The sequence below is a fragment of the Neolamprologus multifasciatus genome, chromosome 9, assembly GCF_963576455.1.
Source record: "Neolamprologus multifasciatus chromosome 9, fNeoMul1.2, whole genome shotgun sequence".
Lineage (NCBI taxonomy): Eukaryota > Metazoa > Chordata > Actinopteri > Cichliformes > Cichlidae > Neolamprologus > Neolamprologus multifasciatus.
Window position 1 is genome coordinate 28,516,088 of NC_140447.1, and position 23,191 is coordinate 28,539,278.

The window sequence follows — 23,191 nt, forward strand, 5'->3', positions numbered from 1 at the left end:
TTGGATGGAGCAGCTCTCATTTCTAGAAATATGGACAAATTTATTAAACCCCTCAAAACATGACTATCCAGAGTTGGGACCAGGAAGCAGAGTTGCAGTCTTACACGCCTCTCTGCAGCTTCTCTCCTCCTGCTACCCCCCCAAAAACCCATCTCCATAGAGACTGTGTCTGCTTCCAAAAAGACAAAAAACAAACTAAAAACCAGCAACAAACAACTTAAACAATCACAAAGAAAGAACAATACAGTATCCACATCTGAACCAAAGAGTAAAACAGTGAAATGTGGATTATTAAATATTAGGTCTCTCTCCTCCAAGTCTCTGTTAGTACATGACTTAATAATTGATCAACAAATTGATTTACTCTGCCTTACAGAAACCTGGTTGCAGCAGGATGATTATGTTAGTTTAAATGAATCAACACCCCCGAGTCATTCTAACTACCAGAAATCTCGAAGCACAGGTCGAGGGGGCGGTGTGGCAGCAATTTTTCACACCAGTCTATTAATTAATGAAAGACCAAGACAGACTTTTAATTCATTTGAAAGCCTGATGCTTAACATTGTCCACCCCAGCTGTGAAACTCAGAAACCAGTCTTACTTGTTATCATCTATCGTCCACCTGGGCCTTACACAGAGTTTCTGTCTGATTTCTCAGACTTTTTATCTAATTTAGTTCTGAGCTCAGATAAAATAATTATTGTGGGTGATTTTAACATCCATGTAGATGCTAAAAATGACAGCCTCAACATGGCATTTAATCTGTTGTTAGACTCAATTGGTTTCTCTCAAAATGTAAAAGAACCCACCCACCACTTTAATCACACTCTAGATCTTGTTTTAACATATGGCATAGAAACTGAACATTTAACAGTGTTTCCTGAAAACCCTCTCCTGTCTGATCATTTCTTGATAACATTTACATTTACAATAATTGATTACGCAGCAGTGGAGAGTGGACTTTATCAAAGTAGATGTCTTTCTGAAAGCGCTGTAACTAAGTTTAAGAATATAATCCAGCCACTGTTATCATCGTCAATGCCCTGTACCAACACAGAGCAGAGCAGCTATCTGAACGCTACCCCAACAGAGGTCGATTATCTTGTTAATAATTTCACCTCCTCACTACGTACGACTCTGGATACTGTAGCTCCAGTGAAAACTAAGGTCTCTAATCAGAAGTACCTGACCCCGTGGTATAATTCTCAAACACGTACCCTAAAGCAGATGACTCGTAATCTGGAGAGGAAATGGCGTGTCACAAATTTAGAGGATCATCATTTAGCCTGGAGAAATAGTTTGTTGCTTTATAAGAAAGCCCTCCGCAAAGCCAGAACAGCTTACTACTCATCACTGATTGAAGAAAATAAGAACAACCCCAGGTTTCTCTTCAGCACTGTAGCCAGGCTGACAAAAAGTCAGAGCTCTTTTGAGCCAACCATCCCTTTAACGTTAACTAGTGATGACTTCATGAACTTCTTCACAAATAAAATTTTTATCATTAGAGAAAAAATTACCAATAATCATCCCACAGATGTAATATTATCTACAGCTACTCTTAGTTCCATTGATGTTAAGTTAGACTCTTTTTTTCCAATCGATCTTTCTGAGTTAACTTCAATAATTACTTCCTCCAAACCATCAACGTGTCTTTTAGACCCCATTCCTACAAAACTGCTCAAAGAAGTCCTGCCATTGGTTAATTCTTCGATCTTTTATATGATCAACCTATCTCTAATAATCGGCTATGTACCACAGGCCTTCAAGGTGGCTGCAGTTAAACCTTTACTCAAAAAGCCATCTCTAGACCCAGCAGTCTTAGCTAATTATAGGCCAATCTCCAACCTTCCTTTCATATCAAAAATCCTTGAAAGAGTAGTTGTCAAACAGCTAACAGATCATCTGCAGAGGAATGGTTTATTTGAAGAGTTTCAGTCAGGTTTCAGAGTTCATCACAGCACAGAAACAGCTTTATTGAAGGTTACAAATGATCTTCTTATGGCCTCTGACAGTGGACTCATCTCTGTGCTTGTCCTTCTTGACCTTAGTGCAGCATTCGATACTGTTGACCATAATATTCTATTAGAGCGATTAGAACATGCTGTAGGTATTACAGGTATTGCACTGCAGTGGTTTGTATCATATCTATCTAATAGACTCCAATTTGTGCATGTAAATGGAGAGTCCTCTTCACACACTGAGGTTAATTATGGAGTTCCACAGGGTTCAGTGCTAGGACCAATTCTGTTTACATTATACATGCTTCCCCTAGGCAGCATCATTAGAAGACATAGCATACATTTTCACTGCTATGCAGATGACACCCAGCTCTATCTGTCCATGAAGCCAGATAACACACACCAATTAGTTAAACTGCAGGAATGTCTTAAAGACATAAAGACTTGGATGGCCACTAACTTTCTGCTTCTTAACTCAGATAAAACTGAGGTCATTGTACTCGGCGCTGAAAAGCTTAGAAATATGGTATCTAACCAGATTCTTACTCTGGATGGCATTACCTTGGCCTCCAGTAACACTGTGAGGAACCTTGGAGTCATTTTTGACCAGGATATGTCCTTCAACGCACATATTAAACAAATATGTAAGACTGCGTTCTTCCATTTGCGCAACATCTCTAAAATTAGAAATATCCTGTCTCAGAGTGACGCTGAAAAACTAGTTCATGCATTTATTACTTCCAGGCTAGACTACTGCAATTCATTATTATCAGGATGTCCAAAAAACTCACTGAAAAGCCTTCAGTTAATCCAAAATGCTGCAGCAAGAGTACTGACAGGGACTAGAAAGAGAGAGCATATTTCTCCTGTTTTGGCTTCCCTTCATTGGCTTCCTGTTAAATCCAGAATTGAATTCAAAATCCTGCTCCTCACATACAAGGTCTTAAATAATCAGGCCCCATCTTATCTTAATGACCTTGTAGTACCATATCACCCTATTAGAGCACTTCGCTCTCGCTCTGCAGGCCTACTTGTTGTTCCTAGAGTATTTAAAAGTAGAATGGGAGGGAGAGCCTTCAGTTTTCAGGCCCCTCTTCTGTGGAACCAGCTTCCAGTTTGGATTCAGGAGACAGACACTATCTCTACTTTTAAGATTAGGCTTAAAACCTTCCTTTTTGCTAAAGCATATAGTTAGGGCTGGACCAGGTGACCCTGAATCCTCCCTTAGTTATGCTGCAATAGATGTAGGCTGCCGGGGGATTCCCATGATGCATTGAGTTTTTCCTTTCCAGTCACCTTTCTCACTCACTATGTATTAACTGACCTCTCTGCATTGAATCATATCTGTTATTAACCTCTGTCTCTCTTCCACAGCATGTCTTTATCCTGTCTTCCTTCTCTCACCCCAACCGGTCGCAGCAGATGGCCGCCCCTCCCTGAGCCTGGTTCTGCCGGAGGTTTCTTCCTGTTAAAAGGGAGTTTTTCCTTCCCACTGTCGCCAAAGTGCTTGCTCATAGGGGGTCATATTGTTGTCAGATTGTTGGGCTTTTCTCTGTATCTATGAAGCGCCTTAAGGCGACATTTGTTGTGATTTGGCGCTATATAAATAAAATTGAATTGAATTGAATTGAATTGGTCCGGCCGGGTTGAGTCAAACAATGATTTAATGAATACACGCGTGGGAGATGGACACCATACAGCAGACCGCATCAGATCTCAAAATGGTGGAGCATTGATCAAACTCTTATAGCCTCTAGTGGCCCCCACCTAATCATAAAAGCCTAAACATTCACATTCTTTCTCACACAGCGCCTAAGCTACGACCTTGGCTCCCTGTTTATCTGCTCCTGCTGAGATGGGGCAGTATGCTCTGTTCTCTTCTAACCAGACAAATAAGGCGATGACTTTCTGCGAACAGTATTTCTTATAACTTAACAGTATAATGCATCATAAAACAATATCATTCATTCACAATAAATCAGCAGTCTAATGTAATGCAAATCAGTTTACCAAATGTAATAGTTATCACCTTCTTCTAATTCAGGAGAATAATGCAAACTAAAACTACATAATAATTCACAATCTTTAATTAGGGGTCTAACATGGCATAAAATAATATTATAATCCAACAGTGGGCAAATTAGGGTGATGACACCGTTCCAGAGTGATCTATTAATAGTGCACCAATTTACATTCAGAGATGCATGCAGCCAGTTCATTTCAGCATTAACCATTCTACCAACAGCAGCACAAAAACAGCAGATTCGATCATGGAGACACTGAATCTGCTAAACTAATTAAAAATTGTACGTGCAGGTCTTCAGTTTACGTTTCTTTGTGAAAACAGCACAGCAAAGGAGACTCTGTGACGTTTTGGTATAAGGGATAAATCTTCTGACCAAACCTGCTGGGACTGTGTGAGGTCCTGAGGCTAAGAGTAAGGATTTATCCACAGGAGAGCTGCGTTCTTACAAACCATCCCACTGTGTAAACCCGACATCTGTGGAACAGCTGAGCTGTATGTGTACAAGGACACAAAACATTATTTACCATCAGATCCCGAGCCCTCCATGTGTAAATCAAGAAACTGCTGCTGTGCTACATCCATAAATAATGAATAAATTAGGAGCTAAAGCTACAAGGACAGTTTATTTGTACCATTTTCATGTGAACACATTCAAGAACATCACAGATGAAAGAAACATTAAAAACTTCCACACTACATAAAGAAACCAGAGGATCTTTCTGTGTCTTCAGATTCACTGTGATCCAGTGATGGGAGTGATTTCAGCCCTGAGTGATCACGCTGATGTTTGCACAGAGCAGATAATGAGGTGAATGTTTGGGCACATTGGTAACAGTGAAACAGTTTATTAGTAACGTGGGATCGTTTGTGTTTTGAGTATGAATTGAGAATCCTGAAGCTCTTGTCACACTTGTCACAACTGTAGTTTCCTTCCATGTGTGCACATTCATGAATGTTACGATGACCTGAACATGAGAAGCTTTTGTCAGTGTCTGCACTTGTATGGTTTCTCCCCTGTGTGGACTCGTTTGTGTGTTTTAAGCTCCCTTGCAGAGGTGAAGGATGACCCACACTGATCACAGAGGTGCTTTTTGACCCCACTGTGAATCAGTTCATGTTGTTTTAAGTAACTTGATGTGGTGAAGCTTCTCCCACATTCTTTGAAGTATTTCAGTTTGTCTCCAGTGTGTCTACGTTGATGTGTTTTTAGGGTCTTTTGCCGACTGAAAGTTTTTCCACAGACGTCACAATGAAAGTCTTTCCCACCACCACGGTGATGACAGGGTTGAGAACTGGATCCATCTGTGTCGCTCTGCTTCTAAACAAAGACACAAAGACAGTGTAAGTCAGTCCTTCAACATTTTTATCCTGAACGTCGCCTGAAATAAAGAGCATCTCTGCAGACGTCCAATTACATTTTACTGTTTCAGTTAACACACTCAGTTTACTGGGCTGCAATAACTACAATACTTCCACCATAATACTACAGTAATACTAAAATCATAACTGACATGAAAATCTGAATAATCACTCAGAGCTGCTTTTCCATGTAGTAGAATTGCTAACATGCTAACAAAGTTTAATGAGCAGAGTTGTTCCAAACAGTCAGGCTAAAATGACAAGATAACAATATAAATACATACCTCACAGTAACTGCACTTGTAGAGTCTCTTTCTGGTGTGGATCTGTTGGTGTCCTCTCAGGTAACGTGGAGATTTAAAAGTCTTCTCACACAGGTCACATTTATAAGGTCGTCCCTCAGTGTGGGTAAACATGTGTTGTTGTAAGTGTTGGTCTGTAGCAAAGTATTTGCCACACTGTTCACAGCAGTACACATCATGTCTGGTGTGAATGCGTAGGTGTCTATTTCGGCTATCTATCCAGCTGAAAGTTTTTCCACAAATGTCACAGCTGTACGCCTTAATTGCAGAGTGGGTAACTAGATGATTCTGTAAGTAGCTACTGTGAGTAAAAGCTCTGCCACACTGATCACAGCTGTACGCTTTAACTCCACTGTGGATGAGTTGGTGGTTTTTTTAGGTAACTCTTCAAGGAAAAAGACTTTCCACACAAGTCACAGCTGAACGGTCTCTCTCCAGTGTGGATGAACTGATGACGTTTTAGATTAGCCTTCCCAGTAAACTACTTCCCACATTCGTCACAGGTGTATGGTTTCTCTCTCTTTCTTCTGTGAGGTTTGTCGGCCTCCTGAGAGCGCTGACTTCTCGCTCCATGTTGGTCCTGCAGTGACAGAGATACAAACAGAGGCAGTGAGTGAAATGCAGTCGTGGAACAAACTCAACCTTCAAACTCCCTCCATTAACACTAGTTTTAAACCTGAAGGTGGAGTGTGGCACCAAACACCTTAAAGGTCTCTTATCACCACCTGCTGGTAGTTCCAACACATTACATCCAACCTGGTGTTAAAAAGAATTCATGACTGTTTAAACACTAAAATCATGCCCATCCCTCCTGATTGTATGTACACACACACACACACACACACACACACACACACATTATAGATTTATACATAATTATTCAGTGATAATAAATCCTACGTTTGTTTATTCAAAAGGAACCCCATTAGCTTCCACAACAGATGTTGCTCGTCTTCCGTCAAATACAATCACTAGAGATGGCACGATACCACTTTTGTATGTCCGATACTGATACCGATATCATAAATTTGGTTATCTGCCGATACCGATATGAATCCGATGTAGTGTGTTTTTTAATCAATAAAACTGTTTTTTTTAATATCTTGCTGCTTTTTGTATAAGTTCATACTCAAGTTAAAAAACAACAACAACACTAAAGCTATTCTGTTATACCTGTATGTAAAAAAAAAACAAAAAAAAAAACACTGCACCCAAAATATTTCATGGACCAGCAACACTGATCAATCTAATAAAGTTAAACCTACTCCATCCTCCCTATTCTGGTATTTTAAAGAGTACTTAGCAGAAATATTAAGCAACCTAACTAATAGGGTTGCAAACTCCCAGCAAAAGAATATAGGGAACCACCCTCTTCCTCATGATGCTTAATCAATGTAATCAACTTTAATTTGATGCAGGGTGAAAAAAATTCACAGAAATAAATTATTTTTCAAGAATTAAATAGATTCAACATCTTTCTTCAGCAGAATTGCAGAATTCACAGATGGTACTTTCCCAAACGAAAAAGTACTACAGCTTACTAGGGTATATTAGACTTAACAGTTACTATATACAGTAATGGACTTCTATACATTTTTACATCAGATTAAAACTTTGGGTGTAAGATTCAGATAATTATTAAATAATTAAAAGCTAGATATTTTAAATGAGAATAAGAAAGAAAAGTATGTCTTTTTGCCCCCCTTTTCCCTGTTAATGCCCTATCAGCCCCCCTGGCTAAACTTTGCTAGATCCGCCCCTGCACAGTTACCAGCCGTCAGCTATGTAGAAAAAGATCCTGGTCTAGAAAGTAATATTAAATAAATTCTAACAACATCTTATCAAGCTTAATAGTGCTGCTGTTGTTCAGCCGCTGGTTTCCTCTTTCTGGTGCAAAGTGGGCCAAAAACAAAGAAGAGAGACGGACTCGCGACAGAAAAGCCGATCAGCTGATCATTAAGCAGTTTCACGATTGAAGTAGCAGCAGGAGAGAGAGAGAGAAGAGGCAGTTGCTCTATATATCGGTTGTTAAGCTTAACGCGGGAATGCTTTACAAACATTCAGAGATGAACTTACACACTTGCTTTACTTCTCTCTGAGATAACTTCCTCGGAGATGAAATGTTTGCTAGCAGGCTACAAATACACACAGCCGCTCTATCACGTGACCACACTGCTCCGACGTGCTACGGTTATGAGCAGAGTTACGCCGTGTCGCAAGTTTTGTGAGGTGCTTTTTTGATATTTAATGGATCGGATTACATTTTTTATTTCTCTCCGATATCCGATCCAGTAATTTAGGTCAGTATCGGACCGATACCGATACGTAATATCGGATCGGTCCATCTCTAACAATCACATAAATTATTATACAATAAAGTGGATTCAAAATATTCACATAATTTGTCTCTTACATCCACAGCGAGGTTTCACAATTGCTAAATTATAAGGAATCAATAATAATAATAATAATAATAATATCAATCACATTGAGGCACATTACACAAATTTCAAAAACAAATAATCTCTTACAATATCTACAACTAAAAGCTCTGTAAATCGGCTTTTCAGAATCAGAATCAGAATACTTTATTAATCCCGAAGGAAATTAGGGTTACAGCAGGCAGCACGCTAATGGCGCACGCGCACTTACAAAGGAACCTTCTGACCAACTTTACACAAACATCACATTGGGGAGACATGTCAGAAAGGTAGGCTGATAGGAAAAAACACAACGAAAATACATAACATGAGGTAAGAGGAGGAGAAAAACAAAACTCCACTCAGACTGAGCTCCTAGTGGGAGAACAGTTTGATAACAGAAAAAACACCTCAGCACAAAAAGCACATGACTATCAATACACCATAGAAACACAAGACAAGCAACAGGGGCGGGTCAAGGGTAAGAGAGAGCCGGTGTAGACAGCGCATCCGGTCCTGCGGCATGTCTGCGCTGGTCCAGTTGACTGCCATCTCCCCGGTAGGGCACAAGCATCGAAGGCGTTTGGAAAGGGAGGGGGGATCAGTGTGTGCATATCAGTGTGTGTGTGTGTGTGTGTGTGTGTGTGTGTGTGTGTGTCTCTCCAGAGTTCAGCTGAGACAGTGTCCTTCGCCCCGCCAGGCTAAGTAAACAGTCTTCCAGCCAACCCAGGTGGCCTTGCATGGAATGTCTAAACAGTCTAAACACAGTCGTTATCAGGGAGTTTTGTTCAGCTCCAGCCTTGGGCGAGCAGCTCAGGAGAATTTCAAAGCTTTTAAGTGTTCATTGAAGTTTTAAATAGTTTGAATAATTCTCAAATTTTATAAGGTTATTTATTCCACTTGAAAGTTGCTCTAAATATAACAGTTTTACAAAAAGTTACTTTTAACTCGAGGATTTACTAAATTGCAGTTTGTTGAAAACTGTGTAATATTATGTATTTCATCTGGATACTGCAGCTGAGCAGAAATAAATGTGGTGTGTTTAACAGAATTGCGTTCTTTATAACTACAAGTAAGCTATAGAATATTTTAGCCTGTACAGGAAGCCAAGAAAGTTGATTATGCATTTTATCGATATTAGTATAGTATGAACATCTTAACACTAATCTGGACGCCTTATTCTGGACTAACTGAAGTCTGTTAAGATCTGTCTTATTAGCTGCTGACCAAATGATTGAACAATACTCCAAATGAGACATTACTAGTGCATTAATGACATCTTTCATAATTGAAGAAGTGATACAGAAAGAGCATTTCATACCCATAGCTATACCTTGTCCCATTTTCTTAATAACAGAGTCGATGTGCTGAGACCATGAAAGGTGGTGATTTATGGTAACGCCGAGTAGTTTAATCTGGGTGACGTGTTCTAACACTGGCTATGGAAAGACTCAGTTGTGGGCTGTTGACTAATCTGCTTTTAATTAACATAGATTTGGATTTAGATACATTTAAAATCATGTTGTTTTTACTTATCCAGTCAAACAGGTTCAGCAAATTTTGTTGTGACACGCTGGTCAATTCAGAGTTGTCACTGGCTGAATAAAACATGGTGGAATCATTGGCATACCCAAGATTAAGCCAAGACATATTGCAGATCGTTAGTGAAAACTCAATAGAGAAGTGGAGCGAGGCAGCTGCCTTGGGGTAGACCACAGTTCATAGCTGAGAAATAACCATTACAATAAACCTTCTGCTATCTTCTGTCCAAATAATTTTTTTTCCAGCACAAAGCAGCTGGTGAAAATCCATAACATTTTAGTTTATCAATCAAAAGATCAAAATTTATCAAATCAAATGCAAGAAAAATGTCTGATTGTAACCTAAGGGTTTTTTTACATTAAGGAAAAGGCACCAAACATCAAACACATTTAAGCCTAAACAGTAACACATGAAAGTAGAGCAGGGCGATGTGACCAAAAATATTTATCACGATATAACTGACAATATAAGTGACACTAGACAAAATACTTTACAACTCCACAACTTTATTAAAAAAACCCATCAATGTATTTTCACTTAAAGAAGCAGCTGTTTTTTTTATGTGCATTAAAGTTATATAAAAGTTTAACAGTGCAAATGCAAATTGCTTGCTGACAGTTTAACCAAAAGGATTTTCCAGAGGAAATTGGCTGACATTTGCTCCAAGGCATTTGCATTTGCACTGTTAAATTTTTATATAACTTTAATACACATAAAAAACAGCTGCTTGTTTAAGTGAAAATACATTGATGTTGGTTTTTTTTTGCACTAATAAAGTTGTGGAGTTGTAAAGTATTTTGTCTAGTGTCAATTATATCGTCAGCTATATCGTTATCGCAAATTTTCAAATGTATATCGTGACAAATATTTTTGGTCATATCGCCCTGCTCTGTCTGTCACCTTCTGTGTTGAGCTCATTGTTTCCTCTGTAGTGACTCAGCTGAGTCCAAGTAGCTGAAAATGTTCCTCTGCTGCTCCGTCAGACTCTTCTCCTCCTGCTGATCAGCTGTAACACAAAACAGATCTTTGTTAGGCTCCACACTGCACTGAAGAGTCAAAGTGTCTCATATGTTCATCTGACAACAAAAAACAACATATTTTTTGCTTCCCGAGGTGGGCAAACAGACACAAAAGGTTTGAGCACGGATACCAAATTTAGCAGTATGGCAGACCAGTAGCAGGAGAGACTGAGGCCTGTTATTAGAATCAAATGCCCAGTGGGCCGACACACCGATTTGCACCGATAAGACAAAGACAGCTATGTTTTATCCTGGAATATTTTTTTTTTTTACATTTCCTTGGAATTTTTTTCCTTGTAGCACTTTTACCGTCAACTAGGAGTGCAACGATAAACAAAATTCAGTTCGGTTCGGTTCGATACTTTGGTGTCACAGTTCGATATTTTTTAGATTAAAAAAAAAATTTCATGCTTTAATTTGTCATTTATTAAAATTATGAATATATATTTTAACTCAAAAGTACAGTTTTTAAAATTAATGTTGCTGAAACAACAACAACAAAAAAATCTATCTGATCGAGAAATCACTCATCTCTGGAAAAGAGAGTTTATTACAGAGAAATGTCTCTTTCCAAAATAAAAGCCATACGCTTCTTCTGGGCTATATTCTCAGCAGCATATTAAACATATCAGGTCCCCATGAGGAGAATCATGTGCTAATGGCTGTCTAAATGACTCGGGTAAAGTTTGTGGCATGCGTGCTTGTTGTTTTTGTCTGCTTCTACTTGTCTTTGCACTAGGATGATGTCGGCGTAAATGTGCAGTCATATTCGTTGTGTTCCCACTAGTGCTGTCAGCGTTAATCTCGTTAAAATGGCGTTAACGCCATAACGCCGCAAATCTCCGTTAACGAGTTACCGCGGATCGCCCCATGCGTGGGGCTGGATGGCGTCAACACGTTAACAAGCTAACTGCGCTAACGCACTAGTTCCCACCAATTGAGCATTGCGTGGCACATCCGACATACTGTTTTACTTTAGTCCATGAGGCGCTTACATTCAGGGTCATGCTTCACATGGACATCAAGATCTGAATGAGGGTGGGGGAGGTTCAATTTCAGGTAGCGTTGAGGCAGTTGCCATGTTGCAACGAGCTTAGCTTCTGTCTTGCTAGCTTGCGCTACGCTCAGTGGATCTGCACTCAACAGTGCAGCCTAGGCGGGGTAGTCGAACGCAGATCCACTGAGCGCTCATCACAGACAGCATCGTCGGAAGAAAAGTTGACAAAACAAATAAATTTTTTGTATAGTTCGATACATATGCATACCGAACCAAAAGCACTGTATCGAATGGTTCAATATCGATACGAGTATCGTTGCACCCCTACCGCCAACATGCTGTTTGTTTGTTCTTTGTTTTTTTTAAAAACACACACTCCCTTCACCTCTTCTACATTCCTATGTTTCTCCCAGAGCAGATCTAAGGGGCAGCCCCTCAGTCATACACATATACTTTTAATCTCACCCTTAAGGGGTGGTCCCCAGGAGTTTCACAGCATGGTTTAGAACAGTGGTTCTCAAACTGTGGTACACATACCACATACCACTAGTGGTACTTAGTCTCTCTCTGGTGGTACACGGAAAATCGCAAATTTTTTTTTAAAGACTAAACAATATGTAATTGTGGAGGTATGCAAAGACAACACAAGCATTCCCGGGGCTCTTCTGGGAGAGAGGGTGGACCAGAAAACGTCTCCCCGAGCATGAGTCCTCTATAAAGAGCAGCTTATTGCCAGTGGTCGCGACCGCTCCTGCAAGTGAGTAGTAATCCTTTGCAGCCAGCAACAGTGAATTGGTGAAGCCAGCTGTCAGAGGAAGACTTGAGTGAAGAGGAATCCGCCGTCATCCGTCTCTAGCAAGAACATTGTGCTCTACATGAGCTCAAGAGCAATACCGTCACCCAGGCCCGAGAGAGGAGTTTCTCGGTCCGAGGGAGTAGCGCCGTAGACGTGGGACAAAATTGTTGGTACCCTTCAGTCAATGAAAGAAGAACTCACAATGGTCACAGAAATAACTTTAATCTGACAAAAGTAATAATAAATAAAATTCTATAAATCTTAACCAATGAAAATCAGACATTGCTTTTCAACCCTGCTTCAACTGAATTATTAAAATAATGAATGGCTGAAACAGGTCTGGACTAAAATGATGGTACCCCTAGAAAAGAATGAAAATAATGTGACCAAAGCGACATGTTAATCCAAGGTGTGTCCACTAATCAGCATCACAAGTGTCTACAATCTTGTAATAAAACAGTGGGCCTATATATAGGACTCCAGGTGTTGTTTGGTGACATGGTGAGTACCACACTCAACATGGACCAGAGGAAGCAAAGGAAAGAGTTGTCTCAGGAGATCAGAAAGAAAATCATAGACAAGCATGTTAAAGTTAAAGGCTATAAGACCATCTACAAGCAGCTAGATGTTCCTGTGACTACAGTTGCACATGTTATTCAGAAATTTAAGATCCATGGAACTGTAGCCAACCTCCCTGGATGTGGCCGTAGGAGGAAAATTGATGACAGATCAAAGAGACGGATAATCCGAATAGTAACAAAAGAGCCCAGAAAGACTTCTAAAGAGATCCAAGCTGAAGTTTATGCTCAAGGAACATCAGTGTCAGATCGCACGAGCTGTCACTGTTTCAGCCAAAGTGGTCTACATGGGAGACGACCAAGGAGGACACCACTGTTAAAAACATATCACAAAAGATGCAGACTGGAATATGCCAAACTACGTGTTGACAATAAGTCGCAGGTCATGGGTCTTACAACAGGACAATGACCCAAAATACACAGCTAAAACCCAAAAATGGCTAAGAGGAAAACATTGGACTATGCCAACCCTCCCAATTTCATTGCCCCTCCCGAAAATCTCCTGGAACCACCATTCTCCCAAATTTCTCCCGATTTTCCACCCAGACAACAAAATTGAAAAATCAAAGAATATCAAAGAATTCCTAGCGCAGCCCAGCTAATTCCAGTTTCCAACATTGGCGGCAGCAACTTAGTTTTAATATTACTCTTATTACTCTTTCTGAGTTGCAAAATAAACTTTTAAATATTTTCAGGTGAGAATGTAGCTGTGTAAACTTCAAATATCTGAGCCGGCAAGAACAGCGAACTCCTGGCTTCATCGTTTTCAAACCCCCTGTGGTCTTTTGCTAATCAGGTTAAACATGATATACAAGTCATTTAGACAACTTATTATTATTGTTTGGCTTTTTTCAGTGTTTTATTTGTTCCTGAGAGACAGAAAACTGATTAAACAAAAGTGTGAGATGGTCAAGAATTTACGCGTCCGGTTATATTTTAGATAGCAAGGAGCAGAGGGCAGAATTTCACTCCACTGAGAGAGGTCATGACGTAATTCTGAAGGCTAGACCGTCCAACTTCACAATCGCTTACTTCGAGCCTACCCGACTTTCGAAGGACCCGGGCCACGTGTACACACACACACACACACACACACACACACACACACACACACACACACACACACACACACACACACACACAGAGTGCCCTTTTGAATGTTGCCAAATATGTGTATGTGGTGTCTGTGAAGGTTCTCAGTCATCCAGGTCATCGTAGTCTAAGGAGCTTGGAAAGAAAAGCGTCTGGACTTCTTTAAGTAACTTGAAATACATTTAAATCTGGGACTCTCCACCATTGACCCTTAGAACGGAAGAAGCTTCTCGGATAAGAGGTGAAACGTCTTCATGTGTATGTGGTGTTAAATAGGCCTATACTACTGTGCTTTGATGTCGCTCGTAAGGGTGAAACTCATTGTGAAACGTTTGAGAACCACTGCTACAGAACAATGGAGATATCCGTTATATGGTAACACCTGCAACTCACGTGACGCCCAGAATTGTACAATACTGATGCTTGAGAGCGCGCGTGTGATGCAAGTATGTGTAGAGTGTTGAGCGCGTGATCAGTGGTGAGAAAAACAACTCACGAAACCTGACCTTTCCATACTCGTGTCTCACTTCCACTTCTAATCTATTCGTTTGCACACTTACACACACCCAGCTGTGGTTTCCTGTTTTGCTACACTCTGGAGAGCCTCGGCTTTAACGGTCTTCTCTCACAGAGAGCAACAGAAAGCGTCCTTCAGAAAACTTCGATAAACTCGAGATTGACTGAACTCAGTTCAAAGTTACCTTGACACTAACCTTTAGATGTGAGAGGTTGTGATGTGTCCTGTGTGTCGAGTAATCTCGGGGGAGTTTTTGTGAAGCCCGTATCGAGGCTCGCTTTGATTACGTATGCAGTGACGTTCGAGGCCTCGTGGGCAGTCCGTACCACGTGACTGATTCAGGAACTGGCTCGCCGGTTCGCGCCAGATTCGAAATAAAATGGGCAGCAAAACACAGCTGATTCCCCCATCACACTGTGTGTGGAATTGGATTACGTACGTGCTACATAGTTACTTGAGCATTTCTTCTTCGATGGAACCAGCAAGGAAGACATTTTTTTCTCTTCTATTAAAGTATGCACACAGTAATAAATATCACAAATGATAAGTACCATAATATAAATAAACAACACTACAGATCCACCTGACTTATGTCTTTTAGTTTATTAAAAAGTGAAGCGCCACACAGTTTGTGTCATTATCCAGATGTACATAAGCATGATTACACAGTTACTAGAGGCGGGTTTTGATTATCGATTAAAATCGATTCTAGCTTGGATAACGTGATATGCAGCTTCTCTCCTCCTGAAACGACAGCCTCAACACAGCATTTAATCTGTTATTAGAATATTAAATATTTCACTTTAATGTTGCAACTATGTGGTCACTTCTGTCTTTAAACAAAATATTTTCCAGTTACAGAAATCATGAAATCCAAACTAAAGTGTTACTGTTGCTTTATGCATTTTATATAAATAATCGATGATGGTACTGACATGAAGGAAGAGAAAGTTACAGGTTGCATCCTTTGAGTTTGTCTCCGTGCCTTTGGGCGATTTTCAGAAGGACAGATGTTTCTGTTCAATTCTTAAATCAATTTTTTCAAACACAAACACTATTTTAAAGCTTCTAAAGAGTAAAATATTAATGATAATTATAATAACAGTAATAAAAACAAAAGCTCTCAGATCCATCAAACCAACTAGCAGAGAGAACAATAAGTTAAGAGAAAACTTTAACCTTGTAGACTTCATTATGTTCCAGCTGCTCTACAGACGCTGTGACCTCGAACTTAAGCAGGTCGTAAAGTATGTGCAGCTCAATAACTTCATAATTACACCCTGTGGTATTTAGGCAGCAGAACAACTAAGAATAACAACTATCTTTGTTTAGATGCAAGAAGAATCATATAGAAATGAAAAAGTATTCATATAAATCCAGAGCAAAGATATCCTCTAAATCAGCGTAGCACATGTGCAGCTGCTGGGATTCACTTAAGCTTTTGGCTCGTCGCTGTTGCAGATTTTTCTCTCGCTGTTCTGGCTCACAGCGCTTCAAGCACAAAAATAAATACCCCCAAAGGTGTGAAAGGGAGCTAATTAGTAAGAGTATTGTTACTCTCTGCAGGACTAGTCCAGCAGTAGAAATCAGTCCAATAACAAGGTGTGTAACATCTAGCAGGGTGACAGAAAAACCCAGGGTAACTTCTAAAGACCTCAACGTCTCTCTCACATTGTGTTTTTTAAACATGTCTCCATTTGTCACTTCAGTCTTTACTCTGAAATACATGAAGAGAAATCATGGCTGAAACAATTTCTCATGAAACCAGGGGTGTGGTCCAACAGTCAGTTTTGGTGAGGAAGGTTCCTAACTGAGAGAAGTGACCCAGAAGTATCTGTGTAGCAGCCACAATGAATCAAGATCATGAGCTTTATTAACTGATCAAAGTCTATTCTTCCATCTTCTGTATTATTCAGTTTGCATTGGTAATGCAGAAGTTCAGCCCAGCAACCAATTCAGTTCAACACAAGTTTAAATGATTCTATCTGAACTCTGTGGAGCCTGATCTCAAGCTTTTTGAGTCTGACACTGAAACCAGAGGATCTTTCTGTCTCTTCAGATTCACTGTGATCCAGTGATGGGAGTGATTTCAGCCCTGAGTGATCACGCTGATGTTTGCACAGAGCAGACAATGAGGTGAATGTTTTGGCACATTGGTAACAGTGAAACAGTTTATTAGTAACGTGAGATCGTTTGTGTTTGGAGTATGATCTGAGATTCCTGAAGCTCTTGTCACACTGGTCACAGCTGTAGTTTCCTTCCATGTGTGCACGTTCATGATAGTTACGATGACCTGAACGTGAGAAGCTTTTGTCACAGTGTCTGCACTTGTATGGTTTCTCTCCCGTGTGGACTCGTTTGTGTTTTTTAAGGTTACTTGCAGTGGTGAAGGATGACCCACACTGATCACAGAGGTGCTTTTTGACCCCACTGTGAATCAGTTGATGTTGTTTTAAGTGATATGATGTGGTGAAGCTTCTCCCACATTCTTTGCAGTATTTCAGTTTGTCTCCAGTGTGTCTACGTTGATGTGTTTTTAGGTTATTTTGATGACTGAAAGTTTTTCCACAAAGGTCACAACGAAAGTCTTTCCCACCACCACAGTGATGACAGGGTTGAGAACTGGATCCATCTGTGTCGCTCTGCTTCTAAACAAAGACACAAAGACAGTGTAAGTCAGTCCTTCAACACTTTTATCCTGAACGTCTCCTGAAATAAAGAGCATCTCTGCAGACGTCCAATTACATTTTACTGTTTCAGTTAACACACTCAGTTTACTGGGCTGCAATAACTACAATACTACCACCATAATACTACAGTAATACTAAAATCATAACTGACATGAAAATCTGAATAATCACTCAGAGCTGCTTTTCAATGAAGTAGAATTGCTAACATGCTAACACAATTTAATGAGCAGAGTTGTTTCAAATAGTCAGGCTAAAATGACAAGATAAAAATATAAACACATACCTCACAGTAACTGCACTTGTAGAGTCTCTTTCTGGTGTGGATCTGTTGGTGTCCTCTCAGGTAATGTGGAGATTTAAAAGTCTTCTCACACAGTTCACATTTATAAGGTCTCTCCTCAGTGTGGGTAAACATGTGTCGTTGTAACTGTGTGCCCGTTATAAACTGTTTATCACACTGTTCACAGCAGTACACATAATGTCTGGTGTGAATGCGTAGGTGTATATTTCGGTGCCCTCTCTGGCTGAAAGTTTTTCCACAAATGTCACAGCTGTATGCCTTAATTCCAGAGTGGGTAACTAGATGATTCTGTAAGCTGCTACTGCGATTAAAAGCTCTGCCACACTGATCACAGCTGTACGCTTTAACTCCACTGTGGATGAGTTGGTGTTGTTTTAGGGAATCCTTCAAGGAAAAAGACTTTCCACACAAGTCACAGCTGAACGGTCTCTCTCCAGTGTGGATGAACTGATGACGTTTTAGTAAAGCCTTTAGAGCAAAATCCTTCCCACAAATGTCACAGCTGTATGGCTTAATTCCAGAGTGGGTAACTAGATGACTCTGTAAGCTACCACTTTGAGCAAAAGCTCTGCCACACTGATCACAGCTGTACACTTTAACTCCACTGTGGATGAGTTGGTGTCTTTTTAGGTTACCCTTCAAGGAAAAAGACTTTCCACACAAATCACAGCTGAACGGTCTCTCTCCAGTGTGGATGACCTGATGAAGTTTGAGTAAATTCTTCCCAGTAAAACCCTTCCCACATTCGTCATAGGTGTGTTTTTTCTCTCTCTTTCTTCTGTGAGGTTTGTCGGCCTCCTGAGAGCGCTGACTTCTCGCTCCATGTTGGTCCTGCAGTGACAGAGATACAAACAGAGCCAGTGAGTGAAATGCAGTCGTGGAACAAACTCAACCTTCAAACTCCCTCCATTAACACTAGTTTTAAACCTGAAGGTGGAGTGTGGCACCAAACACCTTAAAGGTCTCTTATCACCACCTGCTGGTAGTTCCAACACATTACATCCAACCTGGTGTTAAAAATCATTCATGACCATTTAAAAACACTAAAATCGTGCCCATCCCTCCTGATTGTACACACACACACACACACATACACACACACACACACTAAATTATTATTTTATCATTTATATTATAGTGTTGTTTCCTATTACATCTTTCTTTAATTTTTATAGATTTATACATAATTATTCAGTGATAATAAATCCTATGTTTGTTTATTCAAAAAGAAACCCATTAGCTTCCACAACAGATGTTGCTCATCTTCCGTCAAATACAATCACATAAAATATTATACAATAAAGTGGATTCAATTTGGCTCTTACATCCACAGTGAGGTTTCACAATTGTTAAAATATAAGCAATCAATAATAATAATAATAATATCAATAACATTCAGGCACATTACACAAATTTCAAAAAGAAATAATCTCTTACAATATTACAACAACTAAAAGCTCTGTAAATCGGCTTTTAAGTGGTCATTGAAGTTTTGAATAGTTTGAATAATTCTCTAATTTTATAAGGCAATTTATTCCACTTAAAAGATGCTCTAAATATAACAGTTTTACAAAAAGTTACTTTGTTTTTAATTTGTGATAACAATATAACTGACGATATAATTGACACTAGACAAAATACTCCACAACTTTATTTAAAAATTCATCAATGTATTTTCAATTAAACAAGCTGTTTTTATGTGCATTAAAGTTATATAAAAATTTAACAGTGCAAATGCAAATTGCTTGCTGACAGTTAAACCAAAATGATTTTCCAGAGGAAATTGGCCGACATTTGCTCCAAGGAATTTGCATTTGCACTGTTAAATTTTTTATATAACTTTAATGCACATAAAAAACAGCTGCTTGTTTAAGTGAAAATACATTGATGGGTTTTTTAATAAAGTTGTGGAGTTGTAAAGTATTTTGTCTAGTGTCACTTATATCGTCAGTTATATTGTTATCGCAAATTTTCAAATGTATATCATGATAAATATTTTTGGTCATATCGCCCTGCTCTGTCTGTCACCTTCTGTGTTGAGCTCATTGTTTTCTCTGTAGTGGCTGAGCTGAGTCCAAGTAGCTGAAAATGTTCCTCTGCTGCTCCGTCAGACTCTTCTCCTCCTGCTGATCAGCTGGGACACAAAACAGATCTTTGTTAGGCTCCACACTGCACTGAAGAGTCAAAGTGTCTCATATGTTCATCTGACAAGTAAAAGAACACATTTTTGCTTCCCGAGGTGGGCAACTTATTGGAAACAAACACAAAAGGTTTGAGCACTGATACCTGGCATTGCTGGCATTGAAAGATGCAATGCCAGCAATGTGGATTGTTAAGACTCAAACCAATCATTAAGCAAAGACAACAGGGATCATTTGTTTCTGTTTATTTAGCATTCACAACATTTGTAGTTGCCTTCTGTACAGGGGAAGTCCACGCACACTGTGTGGTACCGCCATCCGCAGAAGGTGCATTCAATCTCTGTAAGAAAAACTAGATTGTCTGAGACTAAAATGATATTAAGAAAAGGAGAGGTGATTTGTAAAACTTCAAGTGTATGATAAGGTGAAAACAAATACACAATTGCATGTCATGTAGCTGAAGGTGTTTTTTCTTCTTCTTTTGGAAGACCAGAAAACACTGAAAGTTACAAATGTATTGTGCTTGAAACAAATTCAAAATAGGTGATAAAGCCAGCTGCACATGTGTGTCACAAGTAAATCTGGCTGTATAATAAACAGAAACAAGTGATCCCTGCTGTCTTTGCTTAATGATTGGTTTGAGTCTTGACAATCCACATTGCATCTTTCAATATGTTTGAGGGTAGATTTGAATGCACCAGTGTAAGTGCAGCCACTCAGACTCTACTCAATGTGGTCATAGAAACAGGTGCAGATGTGTCACGAGTTAATCTAGTAGTAGGCTATGGCGCTTGGCCACAGGTGGCAGTAGTGGACTGACCTCCATTTGAGACTGCTCCAGCGGCTCTGTGACAGTCAGTAGATCTGCTACAAATAGCAAATCATATGCAAGTTTTGGAAATTACATTATAAATATTCCTTACTCCGCCATGGCTGCCATGTTGATGTATTACCTATATTGGCTGAAAATGTTCATTTCCAGAGAAAAGACACAGGCAGACTGTGCTTACAGGATGTGATGTTACATGTTATTATGTGATGTTATTGGAATCATCATGAATAACGGGAGTGGTGATTTCTATAACTTTGTGTATATAATTTGGCATTTCTTACTGATGTAGGCCAAAAATAAATACATAATAAAATTTTAATTATTTTAAAGGTTTATTTGCAAGATACAAAAACAGACAAAATAGAAAGTTCCACATGTATTGTGGAACTTTACACACAAACACACACACATAAAACTTATTAAGGACTGTACATTAACATAAAACTGTTGTTTCACCAGAGAAACACACACACACACAGGGAGAGAGAGAGAGAGAGAGAGAGAGAGAGAGAGAGGATATGCAAACAGCTACCAAACAGTCGTCATAATTCATCATACAATGAGAACAGGACAAATCAACAATTAACAATGACTAATTAATATTAAAATCTGTAACATAATGTATTGTTTGGAGTTTAGTCTGATTGTTTCAGGATGACCTGCCATTATCCAATCACACATCTGCTTACCTGTATTTTTTGCTCATTTCTCCTCCTTTTCTTTTCTATTTTTTCTAAACTGAGCACCTGATGGCTTTGAACTTTTCTTGTCCACCTTCCATTGGTTTTAATTTTGCACTCTAGTATGAACACAAAATTCCCCAACCCGAGGATCACCACAACTTAACCTAACAGACCTACACCTTAGTTCACAGATTCACTTTGTCTAAGGTTTATTTCTGGGATTTCACACAACCCAGTATTCAGATCGTGAATACATAATGGGCTTGGATTTACAACATTATGAATGAAATGTGCTCTATTTGCAAGCAGCATGTCCCCCTCCCCTTTCCAGGGGTTGTGTGTGAGACTTTAAATCATCAAACTGTAAATTATAAATTTTAAATTGTTATTGATCCCTTTACCCCTGGTCCTAAAGTGTATATTTATTTTCTTACTCTTCTTATATTTATTGTTTGTTTACTTTCACTGCTGTAACTGGAGCCTCGTCATCTCGTCTCTCTATATACTGGACTGTATGTAGCGGAGATGACAATAAAGTTTACTTTGACTTCTGCAGCGAGCAGGCGCACCGAGGGCTCTCGCGCTCACTTTTGGCTTATAGAATTTCGAAAAAACATCGGTGCAAATTATAAGTCTGTATCATAATATCTGTTTGTTGTTTTCTTTTTATTTTGTTTTATTTTGCGAGTTGGTTATTAGATGCCGCTCCAGCCAGCCAGAGACTCCCCCGCCGCCCCGCAAGCAGCAGGCGCACCTCGCAAACGGAGGGCGCCCTTACTCCCAGCAAATGGGAGAAAACCGATCGGTGCCTACGACATTCCCAATATGCCCTGGCATGATGTCGGGGCAGCATGAATACAAGCAATTTTTTATTTTATTTTATTTTTTCTTGCCAATGCCCGTGATGCCCCCCACCACGATGCCGCCTCGGGCAACAGCCCGTGTAGCCCTATCAAAAACCGCTACTGTGTGTGTCACAAGTTAATCTGGCTGTAGGCTATGGTACTTGGCCAGAGGTGGCGCTGGTTGACTCGACTGCATTTGAGTGCACACAAAGTAAATTGCACACTTTAGTTCAGCAGCGAAAATGAAAATCGCCCGTATCAAAAACCGGTACTGCCTATACTACAGTGCTTTGATGTCGCTCGTAAGGGTGAAAATCATTGTGAAACGTTTGAGAACCACTGCTACAGAACAATGGCGATTTCCCTTATATGGTAACACCTACAACTCACGTGACGCCCAGACTTGTACAATACTGATGCTTGAGAGCGCGCGTGTGATGCAAGTATGTGTAGTGTTGAGCGCGTGATCAGTGTTAAGAAAAACAACTCACGAAACTTGACCTTTCTTTACTCGTGTCTCACTTACACTTCTAAACTATTGAAACAGGAAGCTGCTGTTTCCTGTTTTGCTACACTCTGGAGAGCCTCGCCTTTAACGGTCTTCTCTCACAGAGAGCAACAGAAAACTTCACTCAGAAAACTTCGAAAAACTCAAGATTGACTGAACTCAGTTCAAAGTTACCTTGACACTAACCTTTAGATGTGAGAGGTAGTGATGGTCCGCTTGAAGCTGACGCTCCGGTGCTTGTGTCAAAAAGATCAACACGCTAGTAATCGACATGTTCCAGATATCACCTGGAAGACAGTCTGGATGATCCCATAAATATCTATTTGTAAAAAGGTGAAGGAAATCTCATATAAAATTCTTCATAAATGTTACCCTGCCAGTCACTATATACTATATATATGGTAACATTTAAAAGACACATAAATACTAATTGAACTTTCTGTGGGGATCATCCAGAAACTGTGGCACATCTTTTTTGGTACTGCTCCTCTGCACAGAGATTCTGGAAGGAATTTAGCAGTTTTGTTATTGTCCATATTTAAAGGGAGTTTTCTTAATAATGGGAAAATGTTTTATTCTGTTTCT

At 39.6% G+C, this 23,191-nt stretch overlaps 2 protein-coding genes and 1 pseudogene across 5 annotated transcripts in view; all 3 read right to left on the reverse strand.

Moving 5' to 3' along the window:
- LOC146511717 (uncharacterized) overlaps positions 1–20,480 on the reverse strand; it is a 237,844-nt gene extending 217,364 nt beyond the window's left edge. For both annotated transcript variants that reach the window (XR_014876035.1, XR_014876034.1), the window contains exon 1: positions 20,466–20,480. The gene's annotated coding sequence lies outside the window, so the exon portion shown is untranslated. The remainder of the gene's footprint in view (positions 1–20,465) is intronic.
- LOC146511731 (uncharacterized) lies at positions 121–14,899 on the reverse strand (annotated as a pseudogene). The gene is made up of 4 exons (XR_014876032.1): positions 14,791–14,899; positions 10,508–10,613; positions 5,628–6,225; positions 121–5,302 (listed from the first exon to the last, which is right to left on the reverse strand). The product of XR_014876032.1 is annotated as an uncharacterized LOC146511731 (transcript).
- Positions 11,344–20,518, reverse strand: LOC146511732 (uncharacterized). 2 transcript variants are annotated; one of them, XM_085172367.1, is made up of 4 exons: positions 19,626–20,515; positions 17,580–18,428; positions 14,472–17,254; positions 11,344–14,367 (listed from the first exon to the last, which is right to left on the reverse strand). In XM_085172367.1, exons 1-3 carry the CDS (start codon positions 19,641–19,643, stop codon positions 16,562–16,564), a joined length of 1,560 nt encoding a protein of 519 aa, XP_085028493.1. In that variant the 5' UTR covers positions 19,644–20,515; the 3' UTR covers positions 11,344–14,367; positions 14,472–16,561. The 2 variants fall into 2 exon arrangements, with proteins under 2 accessions (XP_085028493.1, XP_085028494.1); XM_085172368.1 differs by lacking the exon at positions 11,344–14,367 and having other exon boundaries at positions 15,486–17,251; positions 19,626–20,518.
- Positions 20,519–23,191: the final 2,673 nt, after the last annotated feature.

Coding starts and splice junctions, on each gene's coding strand:
- LOC146511732 (XM_085172367.1), bottom strand. Junction 17,255..17,579: donor ACAAGTGCAGTTACTGTGAG/GTATGTGTTTAT, acceptor GTCTTTGTTTAG/AAGCAGAGCGACACAGATGG.